The 24,513-nt window shown below is 39.7% G+C and overlaps 1 protein-coding gene across 9 annotated transcripts in view; it reads right to left on the bottom strand.

The window, feature by feature from the left end:
• KIAA0825 (KIAA0825 ortholog) overlaps positions 1 to 24,513 on the bottom strand; it is a 256,654-nt gene that overhangs the window by 152,035 nt on the left and 80,106 nt on the right. For all 9 annotated transcript variants that reach the window (XM_054184952.1, XM_054184953.1, XM_054184948.1 and 6 more), the window contains 6 exons: positions 19,715 to 19,809; positions 17,724 to 17,951; positions 16,466 to 16,731; positions 15,094 to 15,244; positions 8,178 to 8,368; positions 5,893 to 6,075 (listed from right to left, as the gene is read on the bottom strand). In XM_054184952.1, the coding sequence (XP_054040927.1) occupies positions 5,893 to 6,075; positions 8,178 to 8,368; positions 15,094 to 15,244; positions 16,466 to 16,731; positions 17,724 to 17,951; positions 19,715 to 19,809 (1,114 nt within the window). The remainder of the gene's footprint in view (positions 1 to 5,892; positions 6,076 to 8,177; positions 8,369 to 15,093; positions 15,245 to 16,465; positions 16,732 to 17,723; positions 17,952 to 19,714; positions 19,810 to 24,513) is intronic.

Below are 24,513 nucleotides of genomic sequence, written 5' to 3'. Positions count from 1 at the left end.
TAAAAAGCAATTTCACGAATTATAACTCTTAGACATTAAAATTAGAGAAATATTTCCAGTCTTTAAAATTGAATGACAGATATTTATACCCAATAGACAGCAATTTTACCAACAGAATCTCTAAATTCTTCTCCCAGCACTCAAGTATTAACCTGATTTCTTGTTGAGAAAGCAAGATATAATTCATAGTATGAAATCATAAAAAGGTGCATCCACCTTACTCCTTGTGATCTTCCTTAACAGAAAATTGTCATCTCCTACTCAGTACAAAAGACTAAAGAATATACGAAAAAAGCACAAGAATAGGGTTGTGCTTTTAGCCTAAAGAATAGGCTGCTCCAACTTGAGCAACCCTCAACCCGGTGCAGATGACAGTCTCTACTCTGAAGTCACACTTCATTCCTTTAAAAAAAGCGAATGAAGAACAAGATTGGGTTCTCCTAGGAAATCCACAAGCAGCATTGGAACTGTTAGATCCACTCCACAAACCCCAGCTACTTCAAGTGAGTAACTGACAACACTGTCAGTAAGTCTATGATGACTGGAAATTCTGAGGGATGAAAATCCTCTTTTTTTTCAGAGGTTTGGGTCAGCAGCAAGAAAATAGCAGGCCCGGTAGTTTTGGGGAGCGCATTCTGGAGACTGCTGTTATTCAACAGCTTCCTCAACAATCTGGACAAAAGCGGACAGACAGAACACTCATTTAGGACATATGCAGGTGACACTAAACTGGGGGAAGCAGGCACAGTAGTTAACACATCATACAGTAGAGTGGAAAGTCACGGATGACCAGGCCAACAGAAATTCACAAAGTTCACTGAGGTTAAGTGCAACTTTTTGCTCCAGCAACAGAATTATACCAACCTAGGCTGGGAACTGACGGTCTGAGTACCAACCCTACCCAACCCCAAGCCTGGGGTTTGTGGCCAGAAGGGTACTGAAAATGAGGCAATGCTGTATTCTTACTAGAAACAACCCAAACCACACGCTGGGCTGCATTAGGAGGAGCTTGGCAAACAAACTAAACATAGTAATTTGCTTCACCTGCTTGGAAACAGTTAAGCCTTACCTAGAGTATTTTGTCCAGGTGTTGGGCCTACAGCTCAAGGAGGATGTGAGGAAACTGGAATGGACTAGACTGCATCATCTATGACAAGCTGTTGAGGGATTTACGCTCCTTTACTCTGGTGTAGAGGTAGCTAAAGGGTTGAGTCACCTAATGGCAGCCTACACCTACCCAAAGAGTAATTACAAAGACGACAATGACAAACTTTTCTCAGTGGGGGCTGGTGTGGTACAGCAAGTCATAGCCAGCAGCTTTGAAGGTTCACTCTAGAGATCAGGCAATACTTTGCACTAAGGTAGTGCAGTCATGGAACAGGTTTCCCAGAGAGTTGTAACATCTCAGCTGGTGCAGGTTTACATGGGTCAGCTAACACAGTCATTTCTGACAGCTCTTGGTGATTGTCCCAATTTGAGCAGGAGGCTGGACTAGATGATCTTTAACGTCCCTTCCAACCCAAACCATCCTGTGATTCTGTGATTCTGTGACCTCTGGCAGTCCTTTCCGACCAACATTTATATTATGCTAAAGTTACCTCAGGAAGGCCAGAGAAGTGTGGAGGAAAATGTAGCACAGATAAATGAGTGAGTATTAAAAACTGATGACCCAAGATTCATAGGTGAATTTAGGACTGGATCTAAGTAGCCTTGTCATACAGAAAAGAAACTCTGAGTGACAGCAGAATGCACAACGTTTGATCACAAAATTAGAAAGGAGAAAGCATATGCTAGAATCACTTTATTTGAAGTTAAGGATATTATTAATTTTTCAGCACCCCTACTATTTTGTTGCATTTCAATAACATAATAAAGAATCTTGAATAATTTGAATTCCCTGGAAGCAATAGTTAATACAGCATCTCTAGTAAGTTGGAAATGAGCCAGTCCTATTATTAGACGACTCCCAGAAAACAATGTTCTGTCATCACCGCTTTTATGATTACACAAAACTTTCCTGAACAGTCTAAAGATTAATTTAAACCTAGGCCCTGCAGGGAAATCTTCTAGTACCAAAAGAGAAAGCATGATAGATTTAAAAGAAAAAAATCTTTATTTCACTTCCAGTTAATTTTACCAAAGTTTCAAAAGATATAGAGCCAAGGTAACAGATCGAAATTTTGATTATGTAGCTGTAATTGTAAAGAGAACTGATGAAGGATTAGTATTCTTTAAAATAATGCATAACTTCTGAAATTGTTATTGATAGATTCTTACTGTGATGGACTACGCACAACTCAGTAAATAACGGACCTAGGAATTCCACATAAAATTCAGTATATGAAAGTGTTTCCAAATGGATAAAGTCATTCAAGGAGCTAATTTGGTAAATCATTTTTTTCTTTGTATTCTGGTCACTGGGTTATGTTACCTTACAAATATTGGCTGTAATGAAACATAGAATATAAAAGAACTGTTCTGATAATGGAGTTTCACAGGTTTTGAAAATAAAAGTTCTGAATACACAGTTCATAAAAAAAATCCCTTTTGACTTATACAAAAACACGCACTATCTCTCCAACAACGCTTTTCAGTGTTAATATTTTTGTAACTGTATAAGAAAATATGACATTTTTGGTATTCTTCTTAAACAAAGCTGCCAGATTTTGGTTATGATTTGCAGAGTACTTTGTAGTAGCTGCCACATCCTGCGCATGCCAAGTTTTTGATCTCTAGAAAAGCAAATTATGATACTGAAATTTATATGCCTAAATATGAAATCTATATGGCCAAGTTGTTTAATTTTACATGAAGTAGAAAATATACTGCCTCCCTCTCTCCATCGGCACTTTGTTCTGAAATTCATTGCGTTCTCAAGTTAGCACACACTTTTTATCATTGCAGGTACAGATAAATGTGTAAACAAGATGGATTAGTGGAGGAGACTAGAATAGCTAACAGGAACAGACTATACTACATATTTATTTTATCCCGTCATTCCAAGGGCTTTCATAAAGGAAAGGTGAAATGTCAAAATTGACAGTAGAAGCAGTTACAGCTACCACAATGCCCATTCTTGCCTCGACTATTATTGCCACAACAGGAATACCTCATCTGTTCATGAGTCACCTCCTTAATTCCTATTTTTTCGTGAGCTTGCATTGTGTAACATCAAACATCCAGTTACAATCCACTTTTGCATGTTCTTCAGAGCCCAAGAACAATAAAATGAGACCACACATTACAAAAAGTATGTGATTGAAGAAGCTTAAATGCTGGAGGTCTCCACCTTGCTCTTTGTACCACTCGTATTGCGTAGGATATTCTTATTTAGAACAATCAAATAAAAGCCAGTTGAATAGGATTTGGCTTTCTTAATTTTGGGGTTTGTTGTTTTTTTTTTTAATTTGTGATCTCACTATGTATTGTATCTTACACCAAATTTACATTAAAAAAAACAATGAAAGACTCACATCCAATTTCAGTGCAAGTAATGTATCCCTTTGTTTACAATTGCAACTTGTGAAGAAATAATTTTATAAAGGTCGACATTCTATACTCTTTTTAAAACTAATATTTGTTGAAGCATACTGGTCATGTAACGAGATGATCATTTCAGTAAATCATCTTTCAGTTCCAGTACTTACAGAATTATTATGGTATGACAGCAGAACATTTTAATTTACCTGGAAGTTGAAGGCAGATAAATCTGAACTAGGAAGAAATTAATTTTTTTCAATTGAATGAATGACTAAGGCCTTGGAAACCTTATCAAAGGCTTTGGCACTGTAGTAGTAAATGTCTTTAGACCAATAAGAATGTGTTTCTAACACGTGTCCTAACTGAACTGTTATTTGCTATTTGAGGACTGTGTTACAGAGGAAATCAAACCAGACATTGGCTATGGTCTATGTTATCACCAAACAAAAAAATGTGCAGCATAGGAGTTTGATCCAAAGCTAATGAAATCCCAGCAGATACAATATGCAAGAAACACCTCCCCTAAGCTCAGGAGCTATGTATCCCAACAAAGAAGAAGTCAGGCAAAAAAGCGTGAAAAAGAAGCCTGCATGGATGAAGAAGGAGCTCTTGGACAAACTCAAACACAGAAGAGAAGCCTACTGAAGGTGGAAGCAAGGACAGGGAGCCAGGAATATAGAGAAATTGTCCAAGCAGACAGGGTTTGGGTTAGGAAAGCTAAAGCCCTGGCCAGTTAAATCTGGCCAGCGATGTCAAGGGCAAGAAGAAAAGCTTCTATAGGTACCTCAGTGATAAAAGGAAACATGGGGCATCTCCAGAAGGAAACAGGAGACCGGGTCACACACAATATGGACAAGGTCTATGGAACCTGATGAGATACATCTGCACATCCTGAGGGAACTGGCGGAGGAAGTTGCTAAGCCACTAACCATCATATTTGAGAAATCATGGCAGTCTTGCGAAGTTCACAGTGACTGGAAGGGGGGAAACATAACGCCCATTTATAAAAAGGGAAAAAAGCAAGACCCAGGAAACTACAGGTTGGTCAGTCTCACCTCTGGGCCTGGCAAGATCATGGAGCAGACCCTCCTGGAAACTATGCTAAGGCACATGGAAAATAAGGAGGTGATTGGTGACAGCCAATATGGCTTCACTAGGGACAAATTGTGTCTGAAAAATGTGGTGGCCTCTACAACCTGGTTACAGCATTGGTGCACAAGGAAGAGCAATTCACATCATCTACCTTGACTTGTGCAAAGCATTTGACACGAGGAGTGTTCCTCAAGGGTCACTACTGGGATTGGTGCTGTTTAACATCTTTGCCAGCAATGTGGACAGTGGGATCAGGTGCACCGTCAGCAAGTTTGCTGACTACACCAAGCTGTGTGGGGCGGTTGATACGCTGGAAGGGCGGCCATCCAGAGTGACCTGGACAGGCTGGAGAGGTGGGCCTGTGCCAACCTCACGAACTTCAACCAGGCCAAGTGCAAGGTCCTGCACCTGGGTCATGGCAATCCCAGGCACAAATACAGGTTGGGCGGAGAATGGCTTGAGAGCAGCCCTGAGGAGAAGGACTTGGGGGTGCTGGTGGATGAAAAGCTAGACATGAGCCTTCAATGTGCACTTGTAGCCCAAAAAGCAAATGGCCTCCTAGGCTGAATCTAAAGAATTGTGGCCAGCAGTGTGAGGGGGGGTGTTCTGCCCCTCTGCTCCACTCTGTGAGACCCCCCTGCAGTGCTGCCTCCAGCGCTGGGGCACCAACAGCAGAAGGACACGGAGCTGTTGGAGCAGGGCCAGAGGAGGCCCCGGAGATGCTGGGAGGGCTGGAGCCCCTCTGCTGTGGGGACAGGCTGAGAGAGCTGGGGGGGTTCAGCCTGGAGAAGAGAAGGCTCTGGGGAGACCTTCCAGCCCCTTCCAGTCCCTAAAGGGGCTCCAGGAAAGCTGGGGAGGGACTCTGGAGCAGGGAGGGGAGCCATGGGATGAGTGGAACAGTTTTAACCTGAAAGAGGGGAGATTGAGATGAGATCTGAGGCAGAAGTTCTTTGGTGTGAGGGCGGTGAGCCCCTGGCCCAGGTTGCCCAGAGAAGCTGTGGCTGCCCCATCCCTGGAGGGGTTCAAGGCCAGGCTGGATGGGGCTTGGAGCAACCTGGGCTGGTGGGAGGTGTCCCTGCCCGGGGCAGGGGGTGCCACTGGGTGGGCTTTAAGGTCCCTTCAAAACTAAACCATTCTGTGATTCCACAATAATTGGACTTATCATAAAGATAAGTTCAAGACCACATCAAGAAATAGTCAAAGGTTATCAAAATGTGTCAACACTATGCATTTATATTTCAACACAATTATTCACCTTGTAGATCTATCCACATAAACTCAAGAACAAATTTTATTTATGAATGTTTCTTTCATACTCACTCATACAAATTCTTCAGTGGTGAAGTTAAAATAGCCAGCACAGAGAGCATACTATTGCAGTGGCTATGTATTTTATAGATCTTGAGATGTCTGTCTTCATGTGGATTCAGAAACTCCTGTACAGAGCTGCAAACTGACCAGAGCATAACTTCAGTGGACATCAAAATTGCTGCAATATCAATTCTGTAGGGAAAAAAAAAATAAAAATTACTTAGGATATCAGGATAGTGGTAAATGTCAGTTAAATAGAGCTTTCTCTGACGACATGAAATACTAAAATCATAGCATGGACTTCAAATTTCATCTTCCATCAGTGGTGCAGGAATTCTGAATACGCTACACTGTAAAAATTCAGTGCTTCCACAGAAAAGTCATTACTCAAACTAGTCAAAACAAAACATAAAAGTATGGAAATTTCCTCTTCTAAAGGACAATGCCACTAGACAAGAACAAATTACCTTCTGAACTACAACTAAAATTAATTTAGTTTTCTTTATGATAAGGTATATATAGTATGTACATGCTGTTTTCAAATCCCACTGGAGCAAAAAATTAATGAGAATTAAATCTTCAATTTGCAAAACTTTAACTGCCAGGTAACATACTACACTGTGGAATGTTTCTGAGTCAGTAATCTGTTGTCTGTTGATATTGGTGTGCAGAGCTTCATGGGTCATTGGCCTAAACAAGAGTAAGAACCCAAACTACAACAACATAAACTCACAAGACTACACTGACATTTCCAGATAGGAAACAGATGGGTAACACAAAATATATGGCAGGCCTGAAGTTGGACTGAAAAAAGTACCTAAGTACCTAAAAGTCAATGGTTGCATATGTGATCATCTGCATTTTTAAGGACCATGTCATTTTTTGAAAATCTAGGCAAACACACATGAACAGACATTTGTCTATATTGCAGATCAGATCTCTAACATTTCAGTAACCATTGGGAGAAAAGACACACCCCAAAGTACAGTACTATAAAAAAACATGTAAAACCTCCATGATAAAAATATATCGAATTATATTAATTAAAAATTGTTTTTCTCATTTATGCATGACTGGATAATTCAGTTCACTCAGTGACAAATTCAAGAATCACATTATTAAATAAAATAGCTTCTCCACAAAAAGTTCAGTATTTTGAAGCAAATTAATATAGAATTGACTAATGCTACATTTAAGAAATACTGTATTGATACACATTCTTCATATTTCAAGGTATTATTTTTTTTCCAGGAAATTTCTAGGATACCTCTCTGAACCTAAAGATACAGAAGGGCCTAATCGTGGCAAATTAGTCAAGGAATAGAGTACACAAACAGGTATTTTGATACATAGAATAAAACTTTGGGTTTTTCCCCCTTGTTCCAAGGATGTGAACTTGTGCAAGTTATTTCAGCCTCCGTAACACTCTTCATAATAAAACTTACGATGACGACATATAACTCTTAGCTCACACAAAACATCTCTCTGCTGAGTGTGTCTCCATGTGCCACCATGGACTATATCACTTTCAAAATCTAAAAAGAGGAACATGTTCCTATAGGAAAGACATATAGCAAAGGGGCAGGATGAGAAATACACCAATTTCTTCAGTCAAACAAGACACTGGGTAGAAAAAAGACAGAGGCAGTGTAAGCTTCCATCTGGAGACACCGGCTTTAGTACTTCTTAAAGAGACCCTCCTCTCTGGGAAAACATAAATCCCAACAAGAAGAACTTCCAGCTTCATATTTCATAAAATGACAGGAGAAGGAACAGCCTCCTCTCTCCTTCTGCACCACTGGCTTCATTCTGGCAAATCTTTTGATGTGACCTCGTAGTTCTCTCACTTGAAAAGCCCTATGAAAACCCAAATTCTATTGGAACACATAGAGTTTTCTTCATGAATCAATGGCTTGATTTCTAGTCCTGATGCTGCTAATTCTGCCCACATTTTTGGCTGCGCCAGCAGCCCTCAATGCACTGTTCTTCATGAGGCTTTCAAATCAATCCAGCAGTTTCTGCAACAATTTCACCAAGTGCTAAAAAGAGGTCTTTGACTCTGCACAGTTTAGTATATGACTACCAAATATTCTTAAATATACAAAATATATTGAATTAAAATGAACATCAAAATACATAAATTGTGTGTATTCCCTCTACTGTGTTCATTAACACTTAAAATTGAACCAAAGCAGTGCTGTGCATAACAGAAAACTTATTTTACTAATTTTATTTATTTTAATCATTTGCTTATTTTATTAATTAAAAGTGCGCATTAAATATACAACCATTACCTGATTTGTGGTGTTCTCTTGTAACTGGGGCAGGCCTGACAATATCTGGAGGACAGCATAGCCAAAGATTGCTCTAGTACATCTGTAAGAATCTCCTGGGCTGTCTTGGGAGGGAGAATAGTCCATAGATCATGATGAAGAGCACAGCAGAAGTAATGCCACATCTGGACAGAGAATGAGCATCTTTCCCCCTGTCAAAACCACCACACGTTAAATAACACAAACACACCTTCCAAAATGTCAATTTAGTTCTTGTAACTCTTAATTAATTCAACCTGAAAGGAAATAGCTGAAGAGTTTCAGGCACATGATGACCAAAAAATGGTCCTTGACAAGATGCGAAACATCTTTATTAGAAAGGAAACACATGTTTCTGCTACAAAACTAGAGTTCTGCCATAAAGCCAAACCACAGCATTTAACCTCTTATATCCTTAATTAACCTACTCTCAAAACCCATAGTGTTATAAGTCTAGTTTAAAAACACATAATGTATTCTGTTTACTAGAATAGTCAGATGAATTTAATAGAACAGTTTCTTTGTCTTGAAAATAAGAAAAAAATATTTACATTACTTTAGCATATATATTTCCCCAGATTCATAATTGCCACATATAACAATGATTACAGAACACTGGTTATATATAATGGATATGTAATAAGTGCAGAAAAAAAATAGCAACTGAATAATTAAACTGATAGTTAAGAGATGTCCAGAATTTTTTAGTAAGATTTTTTTTTTTCATCTTATAATGGTAACTCATTGAAACTAAACATTTTCTGGGAAGGAATCAGCTTTGGTATTCATATTTCACTGTCTATACAGAAACACCCCAATACAATACAGAGATAAATACAGAGGAGTCAAAGTTACAGTGGTTAATCCATAGTATCTCTAAGTACCATAGTTCAACTGACATTAAAATATTTGAACTAACACCTGTTCAGAAAAAAGCATTTATGAGGAAGTTGTATCAGAACAAGGTCTTGAATCTTCACTTCCCACATTCCAATGGAGTTGAGAAATATTTTAAGAATTTGTTGATATTTTAGCATTAGCAGAAATATAAAACAACCCCATGAGTTTTAAAACACTGTAAGAGTTTGATAGGCATTCTCTAATAATAATAAACCAAAAAAATCTGGCTTCTTTTTAAACACACCACATTAGCAGATTATTGGAAGTTGTCATTATTCAGTATTCCTCTGCCATAATATTTGAAGCGTATTTTACATTAAAAAGTGGCAAATCATGACAAAGAACAAAAGTACCAAACTTGTGACCAGTGCTGTAGTCATTAAATTTATGATTGGCATAGGCATCTCTGAAATCTCATTTAGGGGGAAAAAAAAAAATGTCCAAGTTTCCAAGTTTCACTAATGCAGAAAAGAAAAATGCAATACAGGTAAGTTTCAAAAGAAAACTACATGCCTAATTTTCTTCGTACATAAAACCATGGACATCTTACAACTTTTTTAAGCCTATTTCAACAGGCAAACCAAAACCAATCACTGTGGATTTTGAATGATCAAGCACTTGATAAGTATTTACATACAGGTGAAGTAGGATTGTCTTATATTGACTAAAAATGGATATAATAAAATAATGGACACATTAAAATAATTTTCTGTTTTTCTTACATGAAATAAAATTACACTATTATTGCATGATATACTGAAACATCATCAGAAGAAAGTACAAGTTTACCTCATAACTCAACTCCTAACATAACTTCATAACTTTGCATAACTCAAACGTTACTTCATTTCTGTAAACTGGCATCCTTAGATATATTACCATGACTACTCTTAAGGTAAATTCCTATAGAACTTACCCAGAAATAAAACCCTAACCCTACCTTACAGACATTTTACTAACATTTCCCTTTCTTTGCAAAAGCATTTCAACTGTTACAGAATAAACTTACCACGTAAAAAATACTTAGTTTGCATGCCTAACGGAAGCTATTTATTTTGGTCATAACTTTAACTTACTAAAATCAACTAAAAATTTTTCAAAAACTGTGCAGACTTAACAATCAGAGATATAATTCTGAATTCACTTGCTAACGTATTTATTTTTTTAAGTAACTGAATGTTGGCAAGTTTTACTTTTTGACTATGTAACTGTAAACACAAATTGCTTCATTTTTTCTGTTTTATTTAATTTGAAGCAGTAAATTGAATAATACCCCTTTTATAACATTGTACCTTGACTGCAGAAGCAACAGTTTCACTGAAGATTTAAATAAGATTCACTCGCCTTTTCTGACCTGTTTTTCTATTTGTTGCCGTTTCTAGACAATTCTACTGGTAAACATCTGCTATTTTTGCAGGCTTCATATAACACAAACAGATGTGAGCTTTTATTTAGCTTATATATCAGGAAACAAGCAGCTGCGCTTTATTATATAAGCCACTCAATATTATCTTTGAACAGACAATTCTTTATTCTTCGACTATTAGAAAACATAAGTTCCCAAAGCTACAGCAGATGTCTGCTACGCTAAAAGCTCCATTTGAAGACGTGATGTGGAGAGCTGGCCGTGGCGCGGTGGGTGTTCAGCGCGCTCCGCCAGCGAGACCCCGAACCTAGAGAGTTTCACTCCTGGGCAGCTTGAACTCCAAGCACTCTTAGAGCTCGGATCAGATCTCACGGTACCACAAATTCACTACCTGTATGTCACAAAATTCCTGCTTAACTTTCCTAAAAGATGCTCAACACTTTCTGGGATCTCACAGTGATTATAATCTGTTTACCCTCTGATCATAATCCGTCTTCTAGCTTTTAATTCAAGTTATCACCATTGGATTAGGCGCATGTTGGAGGGAGGATCGGTGAGCAGGTACTGAAATTGATTATGAAAGTCCAAAAATATTTTAAAACACATTATTCTTATTATAACAATTTAGAAAATTCTTTTATAGAACATAATAACCATTTGCTACAAATCTTGTTCTCCTCAGATGTTACCACTGTACAAACAAAAAAATGGATACGGAAACTGCAGCCCTGTGTAATCACAGAATCATAGAACCGTTAGGTTTGGAAGGGACCTTCAAGATCATCTAGTTCCAACCCCCCTGCCCTGGGCAGGGACACCTCCCACTACATCAGGTTGCTCAGAGCCCCATCCAGCCTGGCTTTAAAAACTTCCAGGGATGGGGCTTCCACCACCTCTCTGGGCAACCTGTGCCAGTGTCTCACCACCCTCATGGTGAAGAACTTCTTCCTAACGTCCAGTCTGAATCGACCCATCTCTAGTTTTAATCCATTCCCTCTAGTCCTACCATCACCCGACATCCTAAAAAGTTCCTCACCAGTTTTCTTGTAGGCCCCCTTAAGATACTGGTAGGCCACTATAAGGTGTCCTCAGAGCCTTCTTTTCTCCAGACTGAACAACCCCAGCTCTCTCAGTCTGTCCTCATAGGAGAGGTGCTCCAGCCCTCTGATCATCCTCGTGGCCCTTCTCTGGACACGTTCCAGCACGTCCATATCTCTCTTGTAGTAGGGGCTCCAGAACTGGACGCAGTACTCCAGGTGGGGTCTCACGAGAGTGGAGTAGAGGGGCAGAATCACCTCCCTCGACCTGCTGGCCATGCTTCTCCTGATGCAGCCCAGGATACGATTGGCTTTGTGGGCTGCCAGTGCACACTGACGGCTCATGTTGAGCCTCTCGTCCACCAGCCCCCCCAAGTCCTTTTCTTCAGAGCTGCTCTCAAGCCAGTCACTGCCCAGCCTATGTCGGTGCTTGGGATTGCAAGGAGGACCTTGCACTTGGTCTTGCTGAACTTCATGAGGTTGGCATGGGCCCACCTCTCCAGCCTGTCGAGGTCCCTCTGGATGGCATCCCTTCCCTCCAGCGTGTCAGCCGCCCCACACAGCTTGGTGTCGTCGGCAAACGTGCTGAGGGTGCACTCTACGCCACCGTCCATGTCGCTCACAAAGACGTTAAACAAGACCGGTCCCGGTACTGATCCTTGAGGGACTCCACTCGTCACTGGCCTCCACTTGGACATGGACCCATTGACAGCCACTCTTTGGGTGTGGCCGTCAAGCCAGTTCTTTATCCACTGAATTGTCAGTCCATCAATCCCATATTTTATCAGCTTGGAGACCAGGATGTCATGCGGGACAGTGTCAAAGGCTTTGCTCAGCTCCAGGTAAATGACGTCAGTTGCTCTCCCCTTGTCTATTGATGTTGTGACCGTCTCATAGAAGGCCACCAGGTTTGTCAGGCACAATTTGCCCTTGGTGAAGCCGTGTTGATTGTACCCAATCACCTCTTCGTTATTCTTCTGCCTCAGCAGTGCCTCCAGGAGGATCTGCTCCATAATCTTACCAGGCACAGAGGTGAGACTGACTGGCCTATAGTTCCCCGGTTCCTCCTTCTTTCCCTTTTTGAAGATGGGGATTATGTTTCCCCTTTTCCAGGCAGTGGGGACTTCACCAGACTGCCATGACTTTTGGAATATAATAGAGAGCGGTTTAGCAACCTCATCCACCAGTTCCCTTAGTACCCGTGGGTGTATCCCATCAGGTCCCATGGACTTGTTTACTTTCAGGTTCATCAGAAGGTCATCACAACAATGGTTTGATGGTAATCAAACACAGACACTGTCCCTTGCCCCTTCCTTCTTTCCCTTTGTCTTTTGGTGGTTTTGTCTTTCTGGATGACTTACACATCACATGAAGTAGTTTTATTAGTCAGCATGTCATTAGTGGGTAATGGAAAGGCTATCACACAGTCTTTCTAATACCAGTTTTATGTCCTGTATTATGGGGAAAAAGAAGGGAGTAACTTCATGTGATCCCTGAAGTGTGGGATTGCCATTTAGTTTCTAATTAAGCATGAAATACAAGAATGAGGAAAGAAAGGTTTCTTCTTCCTTCTCCCCTATCATGCACACAAACCCAAAGGACAGGCAATTCTTTGCTTATTTTGTGGGAGCACAAGGGAATGTATTTTTCCCCCTTATGAAATTGCATTCAGGATTTACAGATGAGGACTGAATCTTTTATAGATATATCTAATACTCGAACCTGGGGGACAAAGGAGAGAGGGTAGTGAGCGTCCTGACCTAAACCAGACTCAGGGTCAAGCTACTCAAGAGACAAGGAGAAGCAGAGAGCCAAGTGCAGCTGCCCCCTAAATAAGTAAGATCGTGATGCTGTTTACAGCAGTGGACCCTACTGAAAACACAGCAAGGGCTGTAAGCTGGTGACTCGCACAAGTGCAAGAGTATGCTCCCATCGAGAGAGGAGCAGGTCATACCAGAGTCTGCTCTTGATGACTGGCAAGGTCTTCTGGTGCCTGGCTCCAAGCTATCCTGTTTTCTGAGCTCAGCATGTCTTAAGAGGCAGAGCCTCACACGCTGAGCTTAGACCTTGGGAGGAGCCACCTCTCACTGATATGAGTTTCAGCAGGATGCTGTCTCTGTAACAAGCCGTAGGTCTTAAGCCAAGGTCTTAAGCCGATCTCTTCCATCTGGTGTGCCTACAAGAGCTCAGTGGAAGTAGCAGCTGCTCAGCATCATGTCTCCTGAAGGCACTCTGAGCAGATCATGGTACATCCTTGGGCCACGGCCCATGGCCCAGTAAAAAGAGCAGAGTGATGATGTAAGATTACGTACTTCCCACCTCAAGTCATGCAAGTGTACAGAGCTGAGACACCAGCTTTCTTCATCCCTTCTTACACACATCAGTTCTGGAACGATAAAATTGTTTAGCTAATCTATACTCTTTCTTCTTGAGACAGTTAATTCTAACAATTAAGTTTCCTTGATGGTGAATAGTTACTGGGTCACTAATAAACAGGACACACCACCATATGGACTACAGACCATGAAGATCATACCATGATTTATCAGCTGCCAAAGCCACTAGCTTTCTTACCTTCTTATGAGCCCAAGACATCTGGGCTCACATTCAAACCAAAGTAAAATGCTTATTTACTTGTCTCTGAGGGATGTGAATTTTGATAGATTACTCGTATTAAGGTCTGCATCACCTGTCCTGTACAGATTTTTGTCACTGACTCATCAGCTTTTTCTATTGCATCTGTAGAATATATGTACCACAGAGTTTTCTCTCATGTAAGAATTCTAGAAAATGCTTAACAAAAACACCCTAATTCTCTCACACAGCAAATGATGTAAGGAAGGGCAGGAGTTTGTCTCTAGGAGATCTCAGTTATATACTGATAAAATACATATAATACTTTCGCTTCATCTTGAAGCTAGGAGAAAACAATTTCAAACAGTGTATTTCCAACTATGCCTGCCTTTAACTGGGATGAAGAAAAAAAAAACCTAAGAAATTATATCAATTCACCTGATCCTTAGGGATTTTTTCACAGAATCATTAGGATTATAGTTTACAAGCAGACCTGTGACTTCAAAACACAGGTGAAACGGCACTAGTTATTTCAGAAATATATTGCTGAATGCTGAAGGTACCATATTGACCATCTTTCTTTTTACATCCTTCACTTACAAAAGGTAAAAAGTGGAAACAATTGAAAATAAAAATCAGAGAATCAGATTAAAAATTTCCAGGAGAAAAATAGCTATCTTTCATTTTCATATGTCAGACTTTCTACAAGAAGAAAAGTTAAAATGACCTTGTTTTCTTTACTGAGTTCTGTATAAATGTCTTGAACTTGACACACAGTATTTTACTAAGCAAATGACACAAACACTCCATGGAAATGATTTATCTCATCTTTAAATGACTCTGTTTTCCTACATCATTTCTACAGAGACATTTGCCTGCAATAATAAATATTTCAAAATAGTAAATTCCAATAATCTTTATGTAAAAATAATGCTGATCTTATGCTTCTAATTAGTCAGAGAGCTGGCAACCAGTAAAACACATTTTGTAAAAGGAAGGCACAGTAAACTTAACCTCACACCTCATAAAAAGCTTTGTAGTCCTCCCAGTGGTGGCTCTCAGCATCCTGTAAAATGCTTGTAGCACAAACTCTGACGCAGTAGCTCGTAACTTGAAACTGGAGATCGTTGATGAATTCCTGATACTGTTGGAGAGGCACCAGGAACAGGGGCCTGTTCAGAGAGAATGATCAAAGTGGGAAAGATTGAAAGGCTGTGCGGTAGGAGGTAACAATCCCCAGTACTGCAAATGGTTCTGATTATTAGGTATCAATCATTCATTTCCTCTCGGTCCTGGAGTCTGAACCTCACATTCACTGTTGAAAAATATCTGGTCTTTGTTTCACAAGTTCTTTAAATATATCTGCTCATCTATAAATTCTCATTTAAACAAGTCACTAAGAAATATATTACTTCATCCTGTTTTCTGAGATAAAAGTACATTTGTCATTCCGTTATTGGGAGAGTCTGTGTTGAACCATAATTGCATCACCACTAAGCGTGATAAAGAAAACATAAACACAGAGTCCAGGGATTGTTTTTGGTAGGTAGGTATTGAAACTCTTTCATAATACACATAAGTAGAATTATTGAGCAATATTTTGTCTCAGTCTTCCCATTCACAAAGATGCACTTCACGCAGGAGTGAGTAAAACATCAGAGGGAAAGTAGCTCAACAGTGCATACAACCCCTTAGAAATCATGCATTCCTTGAAAATTGCACTGGTTCAGGTGTCCCTCCAAAAAGGCCCAGTTTCTACTTTTATACGGCAAGAAACACACAGACCAATAACGAGGTTCATACTATCTTAAGTAAACATTTCCTAAAAGCACAGCAAGTGTAGTGTATTGCCCACCAGGTCAAATGCTGTCCCAGACTTTACACTGCTACTTCCTATCCTCTCTAATTTTTATTCTGCATGCAATGAAAAATAAATTCTAAAACTACATTGGATGTATTTGTTCACATTTCTCAATAAAGACAGTGTAAGAAAAGTGCAGGAATGTATATTTATATTGTCCTCCAAGACTGTTATGTGAAAATTCAGCTATTGCAAAGGTCAGAAAACGAAATTAAGGCCTTAGCCCTCTACTTATATGACAGCAGAATACATTCAGTTCACTGGACAATCCTATTTAGTCAAGCTTAATAAATAAAAAATATCGATCTGCAAATCAAATGCGGATCTTAAACATAAATAATTTGTTGTGTAATGGCCGCTTTAGATTATCATTAGCTTTGATTCAGGTCTTTCCATAAATAGTACACGCAGCGCCTGTGCTGAAAAATATGATGCAATTAGGAAAACTGCCACCACCCCTTATCACCAAAATGGAATGAGGTCCCATATTATTTACGCTTGAATTAAACCATTATGGGTAAAAGGGACTCACTTTTTGCTGGTTTCCTTCATTAAATTGCTATACATTGTAAAATGCTGAAAGACGTATATGGCTGTGGAGAGGGCAGCGTGCAAGTCTTGCAGGGGAGCCTTGGAGGGAACGTCTTTGCTTTTCTCCTCTAGTCTTGCCAGGACAGCTGTTGCCACTTTGCTGCAGGCCTCGACAAAGTTTGCTCTAATTTCCTGAAGAGAATCATCTCTGCATGCCAGAGCCAATGGAAGCAATGTGTCAAGTTCTTCCATGATGTCAGAACAAAACTGAGAGAAATAAACGTGGCATCAAGTTATTTGTATTCTGACAGCACTGTTTAATTTATACACACTAGGGTCAGATTCTTGAATAATGAAATTGGCATAAAGCATAGATACATTAAATCAGCTTTACAAACATTTCCTTCTCTTATACAGGGGAGAAACGTTTATCTACAGTAAATGAATTATTATTCTCGCTATAAAGCTGCAGAATATATATTGGGGAAAAAAATCAAAACCATCTTACACTAGTAATGCCTTCATTTTGTTTATGATTTCATTAGATGTACACTCAAAGCATAAGGTTAATTCCTTGTAAACAAAAAATAATTTTCGAAACTAATTCATTTTGAAAAATATACACATTTCTTAATACTGAATTTGAAAACACACTTGTCATCTCTTAGTAAATTCATACAATGATCTCCCTAAAATTATCTCCCAAAAGCTTATATGTTATTTTAAGCAAACATGAACAGTGTTCCAAATTTGCTACAACAGCTGCGAAGCTTACTAAACAAAACAACTTTTAAATATGTATTCCCTTAGAAAAACAATTTAATTAATCGTCATAAATGACCTTTCAGCCAAATCAAAGGAGTCTAATTTGGCCATATTATTGGTTATGCTGATTAGTTAAATGGCATGTCTAAGGATATGAATACAGGAAATCCCTTTATAGCTGTGCTTCAAAGCTTTCAGCATTTTCCCATCGAACGACTTGGTAACAGAGCAGATACTAATCAGAATGTTTTAGAACTTTTTGAATGAAAAAACCTAATGCCAGCAAACTTTAAAAGTTAATTCTTTCAAGTATAGACTATGGACTATTGTATAAAGCTCTGTTCAGCCTCATATTGTAATGCCTCTCACTTTCTTCTTAATTCCATTTATGTAAGATATAGAATATTAATGGTACTGTAAGTACTTCAAAGTGTAGATGGCAAACAGCCTTGGCATTCTGTCTCCCCTCAAACTTCAGATCTTTTGATACCTGCCTTAGCAATTCGTTTTGGTTGCTCCTCCTGTTGGACTGCTCCGCAGGACTCCCTCATTTGCTGGTTGTTTACAAGACTCATTGCATAGCCTGAAGCTGAAAACTCTTCTTTCTGCTCATGTTGAAGAATTTTAGTTGAAAAATCCTCTATTGCTATTGTTATACAGTGAGCCACAGAAGACGACAGGTCTTTAAAGGCATTTCTCCAGCCAAAATTCAGTAAAATAGGCTGAAATACATATTTATATTAAATCAATCCAAATTCATTATTAAGTGTTATTATTGTCTGAAACTTACACAAACGTCCATAATTAAATTAAAGGACACCACCACCTCCTGAAATTCATTTTAATAACTTAAAATATAGACTGCTAACCTTGAAGTCATAATAAAAGCAGTATATACACTCAACAAAAATTAACATGCATAACAATATTAAAATTGTCATCAAATTTTGAAGAAATAAATTTATAAAAAACCCTCTCTTGTTTAAACAAGACTGCTTTTTAAAAGCCATGCTTCATCTTTACATTATTTGTAATCTTTAATGGAATCTATTTAACAAAGTTAAATACATCTATAACCATTTTCAATAGTTTAACAAGTAATCCAGCAATGGATACCCTATAATAATTTTCACTGCAAGTTAACAACTGGAAGCTACTAACCATGAATATTAACGGAAAACATTTAGAGAGGTTAGTTTTAACACAGCCACACTGGATTTCACTTCTCTAAAGCTGGATTTAGCAAAGATGAAAATGTTTAAAAAGAGATTTCTAGTTTTTAGCCAATACTGTCTTTTACAGGAGTTTACATCAGTTCCCTGCCTTCTATAAACAGAGATTTCTGCAGTTATCTGAAGCATAACACTTGCGAGAAGTAGACACAGTAGGACATCATTACTTTTCCACTAATCTTGCTTTGCATTGCTCATATGACATACAGCAGGCTTAAACCTTACCAGAAGTGGCCAACTGAGAATTGCACCACTGGAAGAGAAATATTTTAATGTCGCAAGATGTCCAGTACAGATCCCCACTATAAGGACAACATAGCAGGAGAAAAGAAAAGAAGGATTCCCAGCAAGTTGCAGCTATAATACTAAATTGGAAGACAAAGAAGGGCTACCAAGTGGAGCCCTTTCAGTTTACTCCAATTCAGAAGTTGCCGCCTCCTTCCTTTCCCTTTCCCCGCTCCCAGCACTCAACTCCAGCGAGCACAGAAGCAGCCCCCATGGACACACAATTGCACTTCCTCTTTTTTTTTTTCTTTCATTTTTTTTGATCTTGGGTCAAGTAAAGCTCTGTCTTCTCAAAATAATGTTCTTTGTAATCTATAAGATACAGGAACACTAGTCTCACGAACTGATTCAAAGCATATTTTATAAAGTCACTTCAGCATTAAAATTGAGCCATTAGGAAATGAAATTCCACTACCGCAAAGTATCAGACTTGTTAGAGTATTTAGGTCCCATAAATTCAACAATAAAAATTTGTTCAGTAGTAAATGCAAGCCAGATTAAAACTTAATCTTGTACATACATTCTATAAATCATAGTGCTTACTACACAGTAGTTTGTTGGCATCAAAGAAACCGGACATCGTGTGGTACTTATCCCTATAGGAAGCATCATTATGATCAAATGCTAAGAACTTGACAGATTTTTTTAAGATTCTGCTGTATTTTAGAAAATATTTAATACTGAAGAAATCTATCATATTTTAGCATTTTTTTACTGTTTTGTTATGAGGTATCTTATACTTCTGATGTTAAATCCATTCTGTTATTAAATCTTAAATAATAACCACTTCATGAATGCCTTAAGATTTTATTCCATCTTAACTGAGACTTTGCACTCAAAATTAATTGGAGTAGCTAAGTAACGAAACTATGGCAATAGGTGTTTATAATGAACATGGTGGCAGACTACACTGGAGGCGCAGACAAAAGAAAATCCCCTACAAAGTGTAAGACTCTTTTCATACTCACCTCTTCTACCTGAAGTAACTGTTCAGGAGGCACACTGGTTTCATTTGCTCTAGTTTCTCCTATTAAAAGCTCCCCACTAGCTTTCTTCAGAACTCCTGCACAGTATGATAAAAGGGATCAAAGTTAAGATTAATTCTGTAGAAAAGTCAGCAGCCTACAACACCTTCTGATATATCAATATGAAGCATAAAAAAACCCTCAACAAGATGTAGGGGAATACTAATGTTATGATAAAGTCAAATTCAGGTTATACACAGCTCCTTTTATATAACATGACGAAATCCACATCCCATTGTATTCATATTTTATACAAACGCACATATAATGTGTAAAATATAGTTTCTTTTGTCATTAATTCATTTTTATACTGATTGTGCAGTCACCTATTCCTGGGCAGAACAGATAACGTTAGAACAACTGTGTAGAAATTAATTTCTATTCTTTGTTCAATAAATTATATGAATTGCACACTAATGTATTTTTATAGTTTTTACTTATTTGGAAACGCCAATATGATAAGAATAAAAAGACAGTTAATTAGTATAGTTATTATAAGCAAAATAATGGCAATAGGAAAAAGAACAAGTGAAGCTCCTTAAGAAGGGCTGGTACAAAGCTCACTCATAAATCTTGGAGTAACGGGAATATTGCCCCGGTTTTGACAGGGACAAACCAATATCCATGGTCGATATCACTTCCATCAGCGTTTCAAGCAACCCAGAAGGTTCCTGGAGTGTACTGATGATAACTTCCTCCCCTAAGTGACAGAGGAGCCAATGAGGAGAGGTGCTATGCTGAACCTTGTTCTCAGCAACAAGGAGGAGCTGGTGGGGAATGTGAAGGTCAAAGGCAGCCTTGGCTGCAGTGACCATGAGATGGTGGACTTCAGGATCCCAAAGGCAGGGAGGAGGGTGAAAAGCAAGCTTACAGCCCTCGACCTCAGAAGAGCAGACTTTGGCCTCTTCAGAGATTGGCTTGGAAGAGACCCATGAGATAAGGCCCTCGATGGACAAGAGGCCCAAGAAGCTGGTTAATATCCAAGATAACCTACTCCAAGCTCAAGAAAGTTGGAAAAAAAAATGCCAGGAGGCCTGCATGGATGATCAAGGAGCTCCTGGCCAGACTCAAACACAAAATGAAGCCTACAGACGGGGGAAGCAAGGATGGGTAACCTGGGAGTAACAAAAAACCAATGTCTGAGCATCCAGTGACGAAGTTAGGAATGCTAAACCCCAAATGCAACTAAATCCAGCCAGGGATGTCAAAGACAACAGGAAGGGCTTCCGTAAGTACAAAGGTGGAAAATGGAAGAAAAGGGAAAATGTGCGTCCATTGCTCAATGAGATGGGGTACCTGGTTATACAGACATGGAAAAGGCTGAGGTACTGACTGCCACCTTTGCCTCAGTCTCTACTAGCAAGAACAGCCTTCAGGAACCCCAGGTCCCAGGGAGTATGGTTGGACCAAGGAAGATGTACCCTTGGTGGAAGAGGATCAGGTCTGAGAATATTTATGCAAACCGGACAAACCTAAGTCCCGGGCGCTGATGGGATGCACCCACAAGAGCTGAGGGAGCTGGCAGATGTCATTGCAAGGCCACTCTCAATAACCTTTGATCAATCATGGCAACTGGGAGAAGTGTCCACAGAGTGAAGGAAAGCAAATGTCACCCTTGCCTTCAAGAAGGGCAAGAAGGAGGACTCAGGGGATCACAGGCCAGTCAACCTTACCTCAGTCCCTGTGAAGGTGATGGAACAGTTAATCCTGGAAAGCATTTTGAAGGCACATTATGGATAAAAATTTCATCAGGAATACTCAGCATGACTCAACCAAAGAGAAGCCATGCTTGACCACCTTGGTAAACTTCTATGAAGAAATGACTCGCCTGGTAGATGAGGGGAGAGCAGTGGATATTGTCTACCTGGACTTCAGTAAGACCTTTGACGTTGTCTCCCATCAGATCCTGTTATGGGACAAGCTGTGGACAAACTCTTGATGTATGGGATGGATAAGCAGACAGTGAGGTGGTTGGAAAACGGGCTGAACAGCCAGGCCCAGAGCGTGGTGGTTGGTGGCACAAGGTCTAGTTGGAGGCCAATAACTAGTGATCTATCTCAGGGGTCAGTACCGGTCCAGTCCTGTTTAACATCTTCATTAATGATCTGGATGATGGGGCAGAGCATACCCTCAGCAGGTTTGCAGATGACACCAAACTGGGAGGTGTGGCTGATATACCAGAGAGGGTCATACTGTCATTCAGAGGGACCTCAACAGGCTGGAGAAATGGGCACACAAAAGTTCAACAAGGAGAAGTGCGAAGTCCTGTATTTGGTGAGGAACAACCCCAGGCACCAATATATGTGGGAGCTACCCAGCTGGAAAGCAGCTTTTCAGAAAAGGACCTGGGGGTCTGGGTGGACACCAAGTTGAACATGAGCCAGCAATGTGCCCTTACTGCAAAGAAGGCTGGGTTGCATTAGACAAAGCATTGCTAGCAGGTCAAGGGAGGTGATCCTTCCCCTCTACTCAGTACTGGCGAGGCCACACCTGGAGTATGGTGTCTAATTTGGGGCTACTCTGTACAAGACAGACATGGACATACTGGACGGTGTCCAAAAAAGGGCCAAAAAGATGATTAAAGGAATGGAATATCTTACATATCAGGAAAGGCTGACAGTACTGTGATGTTTAGCCTAGAGAAGGGAAGGCTCAGGAAGCCATTTTATTAATATATATAAATACCTGAAGAGAGGGTGCAAAGAGGACAGAGCCAGGCTCTTCTCAGCAGTGCCCACTGACAGGACAAGAGGCAATGGGCACGGACAGAAACACAGGAGGTTCCCTCTGAACATCAGGAAATACTTTTCCTGTGAGGGTGACCAAGCACTGAAACAGGTTGTCCAGAGAGGTGACGGAGTCCCCGTCCTTGAAAATACTTAAAAGCTGTCTGGACATGATCCTGGACACCTGGCTGTACATGGCCCTGCTTGAGCAGGGGTTCTTGGGCCAGATGACCTCCAAAGGTCCCTTCTGACCTCAACCGTTCTGTGATTCTCTGAGTCTGTTTGTCAAAAGGAATATGAGAATAAAACCAAACAATATGGTACTTCAAAAATCCGTCTCCTAAGCACAAAGCTGGTAAAAGCACAGGTACAGATACAGATACAACATCATTGTTAAAGATTATCTTCTAAGCATAAATTTACAGGTCTTCAGTCACCTGAAGCTACTGGTGGTACCCACGGCCAAGGTTTAAAAAGGTTTTCTCTTTCTATGAAATACCCAGTATTTGCACACACATAGGATTTCATTTACCCAAAGCGGATTTTATCTTTCCCCTACACAATTCACCCTCTGAAAATGAACACTCCACTTTTCATACACCTATACAGGATTCTAAAGCATCAAGTTATTTGTGTTTATTTTTTCGCAAGCACTCTTTTCATCTGCATTTTCAAAAGACATCAGGGAAAAACAGATTTGAGCTGGGAAAAATAAAGATAAAATGGTACAATGTAAAACCAGAAGACACTAACCAGGTCATCTAGCTTCCTAATCATTCAACATATGCTAGAGACAGCACTATAAACTTAGTGCTTTTTTAATATGTTTTAATGTATTTTATGATGAAGTTTCCTACAGTTTTCTTCAGAAATTACTCCAGAATGGAAAAAAACCACCCTAACTGACCAGATATTTTCCCTTTTCTATTCTTTGTACCTTAATTTTTCTACCTTAAATTTGCCTTGTTTTTCCTTGCAATTCTCCTTTTTTATAGATGGAACATCTGATTCTAACTATAAGCACAGCTGACTATCTCTATATTCACATTCTCTTATTGTCACTACTTAGATCAGCTATTTATAATTTTTTATACTAAGACTTTAAAGAAAACCTTAAACATTTAACTTAAAATCCTTGTGTGTTTTTGGAATTGCTGCCTTACCTGGTAAGAACTCATAGCTGAGATAAATAGGTATCTACTCGTGGTAGATTTACGTCTCCAGGACCCCAGGTGAAGAGCCAAATGATGCTTCCGACAGCATCAGTCATTTTAAATGTTCATTCATTTTGAAATTAACAGGTTTTACTAGATCTCCCCACCTCCTTTTCTAACTAACAGCCTGGGCACTCTTGCCCTATATTCATGTACATCTGTCTAGGTGCATGCAGGCTCACACACATCTAAAATCTTTTCTGGTCTTCCCAAAGAAGCCCCAGGGTCGAGTCTCCTATCTTTTACTGAGTTCCTTTGGTTTCCCAAATTTTTGCTTTCCCCAATCTCACCTAGGTAAAGTTGGCCTTAACCTTCTTCAATTCAATCTCCAGCTCGCAAGGGCTCTCTTCACATTTTTCACTGATCAGTGCACAGTAGCCACAGCCCCCTCAAGGCCTCTGCACTTCAGATGCTACCACAACCTTCCTCTCAAACACTGTTTTCACAGACACACATATCAAATTACCCCCTTCCTCTCCTGCTACTTCTTCACTGGTCTTCTGACTGTCTTGCTCTAATCATCAAGCTCCCCTGGGAATAAGTGCAGTATTATTCAAGAGACTGGTGCAGCTGCTGTAGTCAAGCTATTCAGATCAAGTTAGTTTGCCGTTGCAGACAGGGAGGCCGGCAATGGGATAGCGGAAGCATCCCTACCTAGGTGGCCATAGTTTTCTACACAAATTCTTTGACTCCTCTCTTCTCCCAAATTATCATAGAATTGTAGAATGATTAGAGTTGGAAGGGACCTTAAAGCCCACCCAGTGGCACCCCCTGCCCTGGGCAGGGACACCTCCCACCAGCC

Source organism: Rissa tridactyla, chromosome Z, assembly GCF_028500815.1.
Source record: "Rissa tridactyla isolate bRisTri1 chromosome Z, bRisTri1.patW.cur.20221130, whole genome shotgun sequence".
Lineage (NCBI taxonomy): Eukaryota > Metazoa > Chordata > Aves > Charadriiformes > Laridae > Rissa > Rissa tridactyla.
This window is presented reverse-complemented; position numbering and strand designations above follow the sequence as displayed.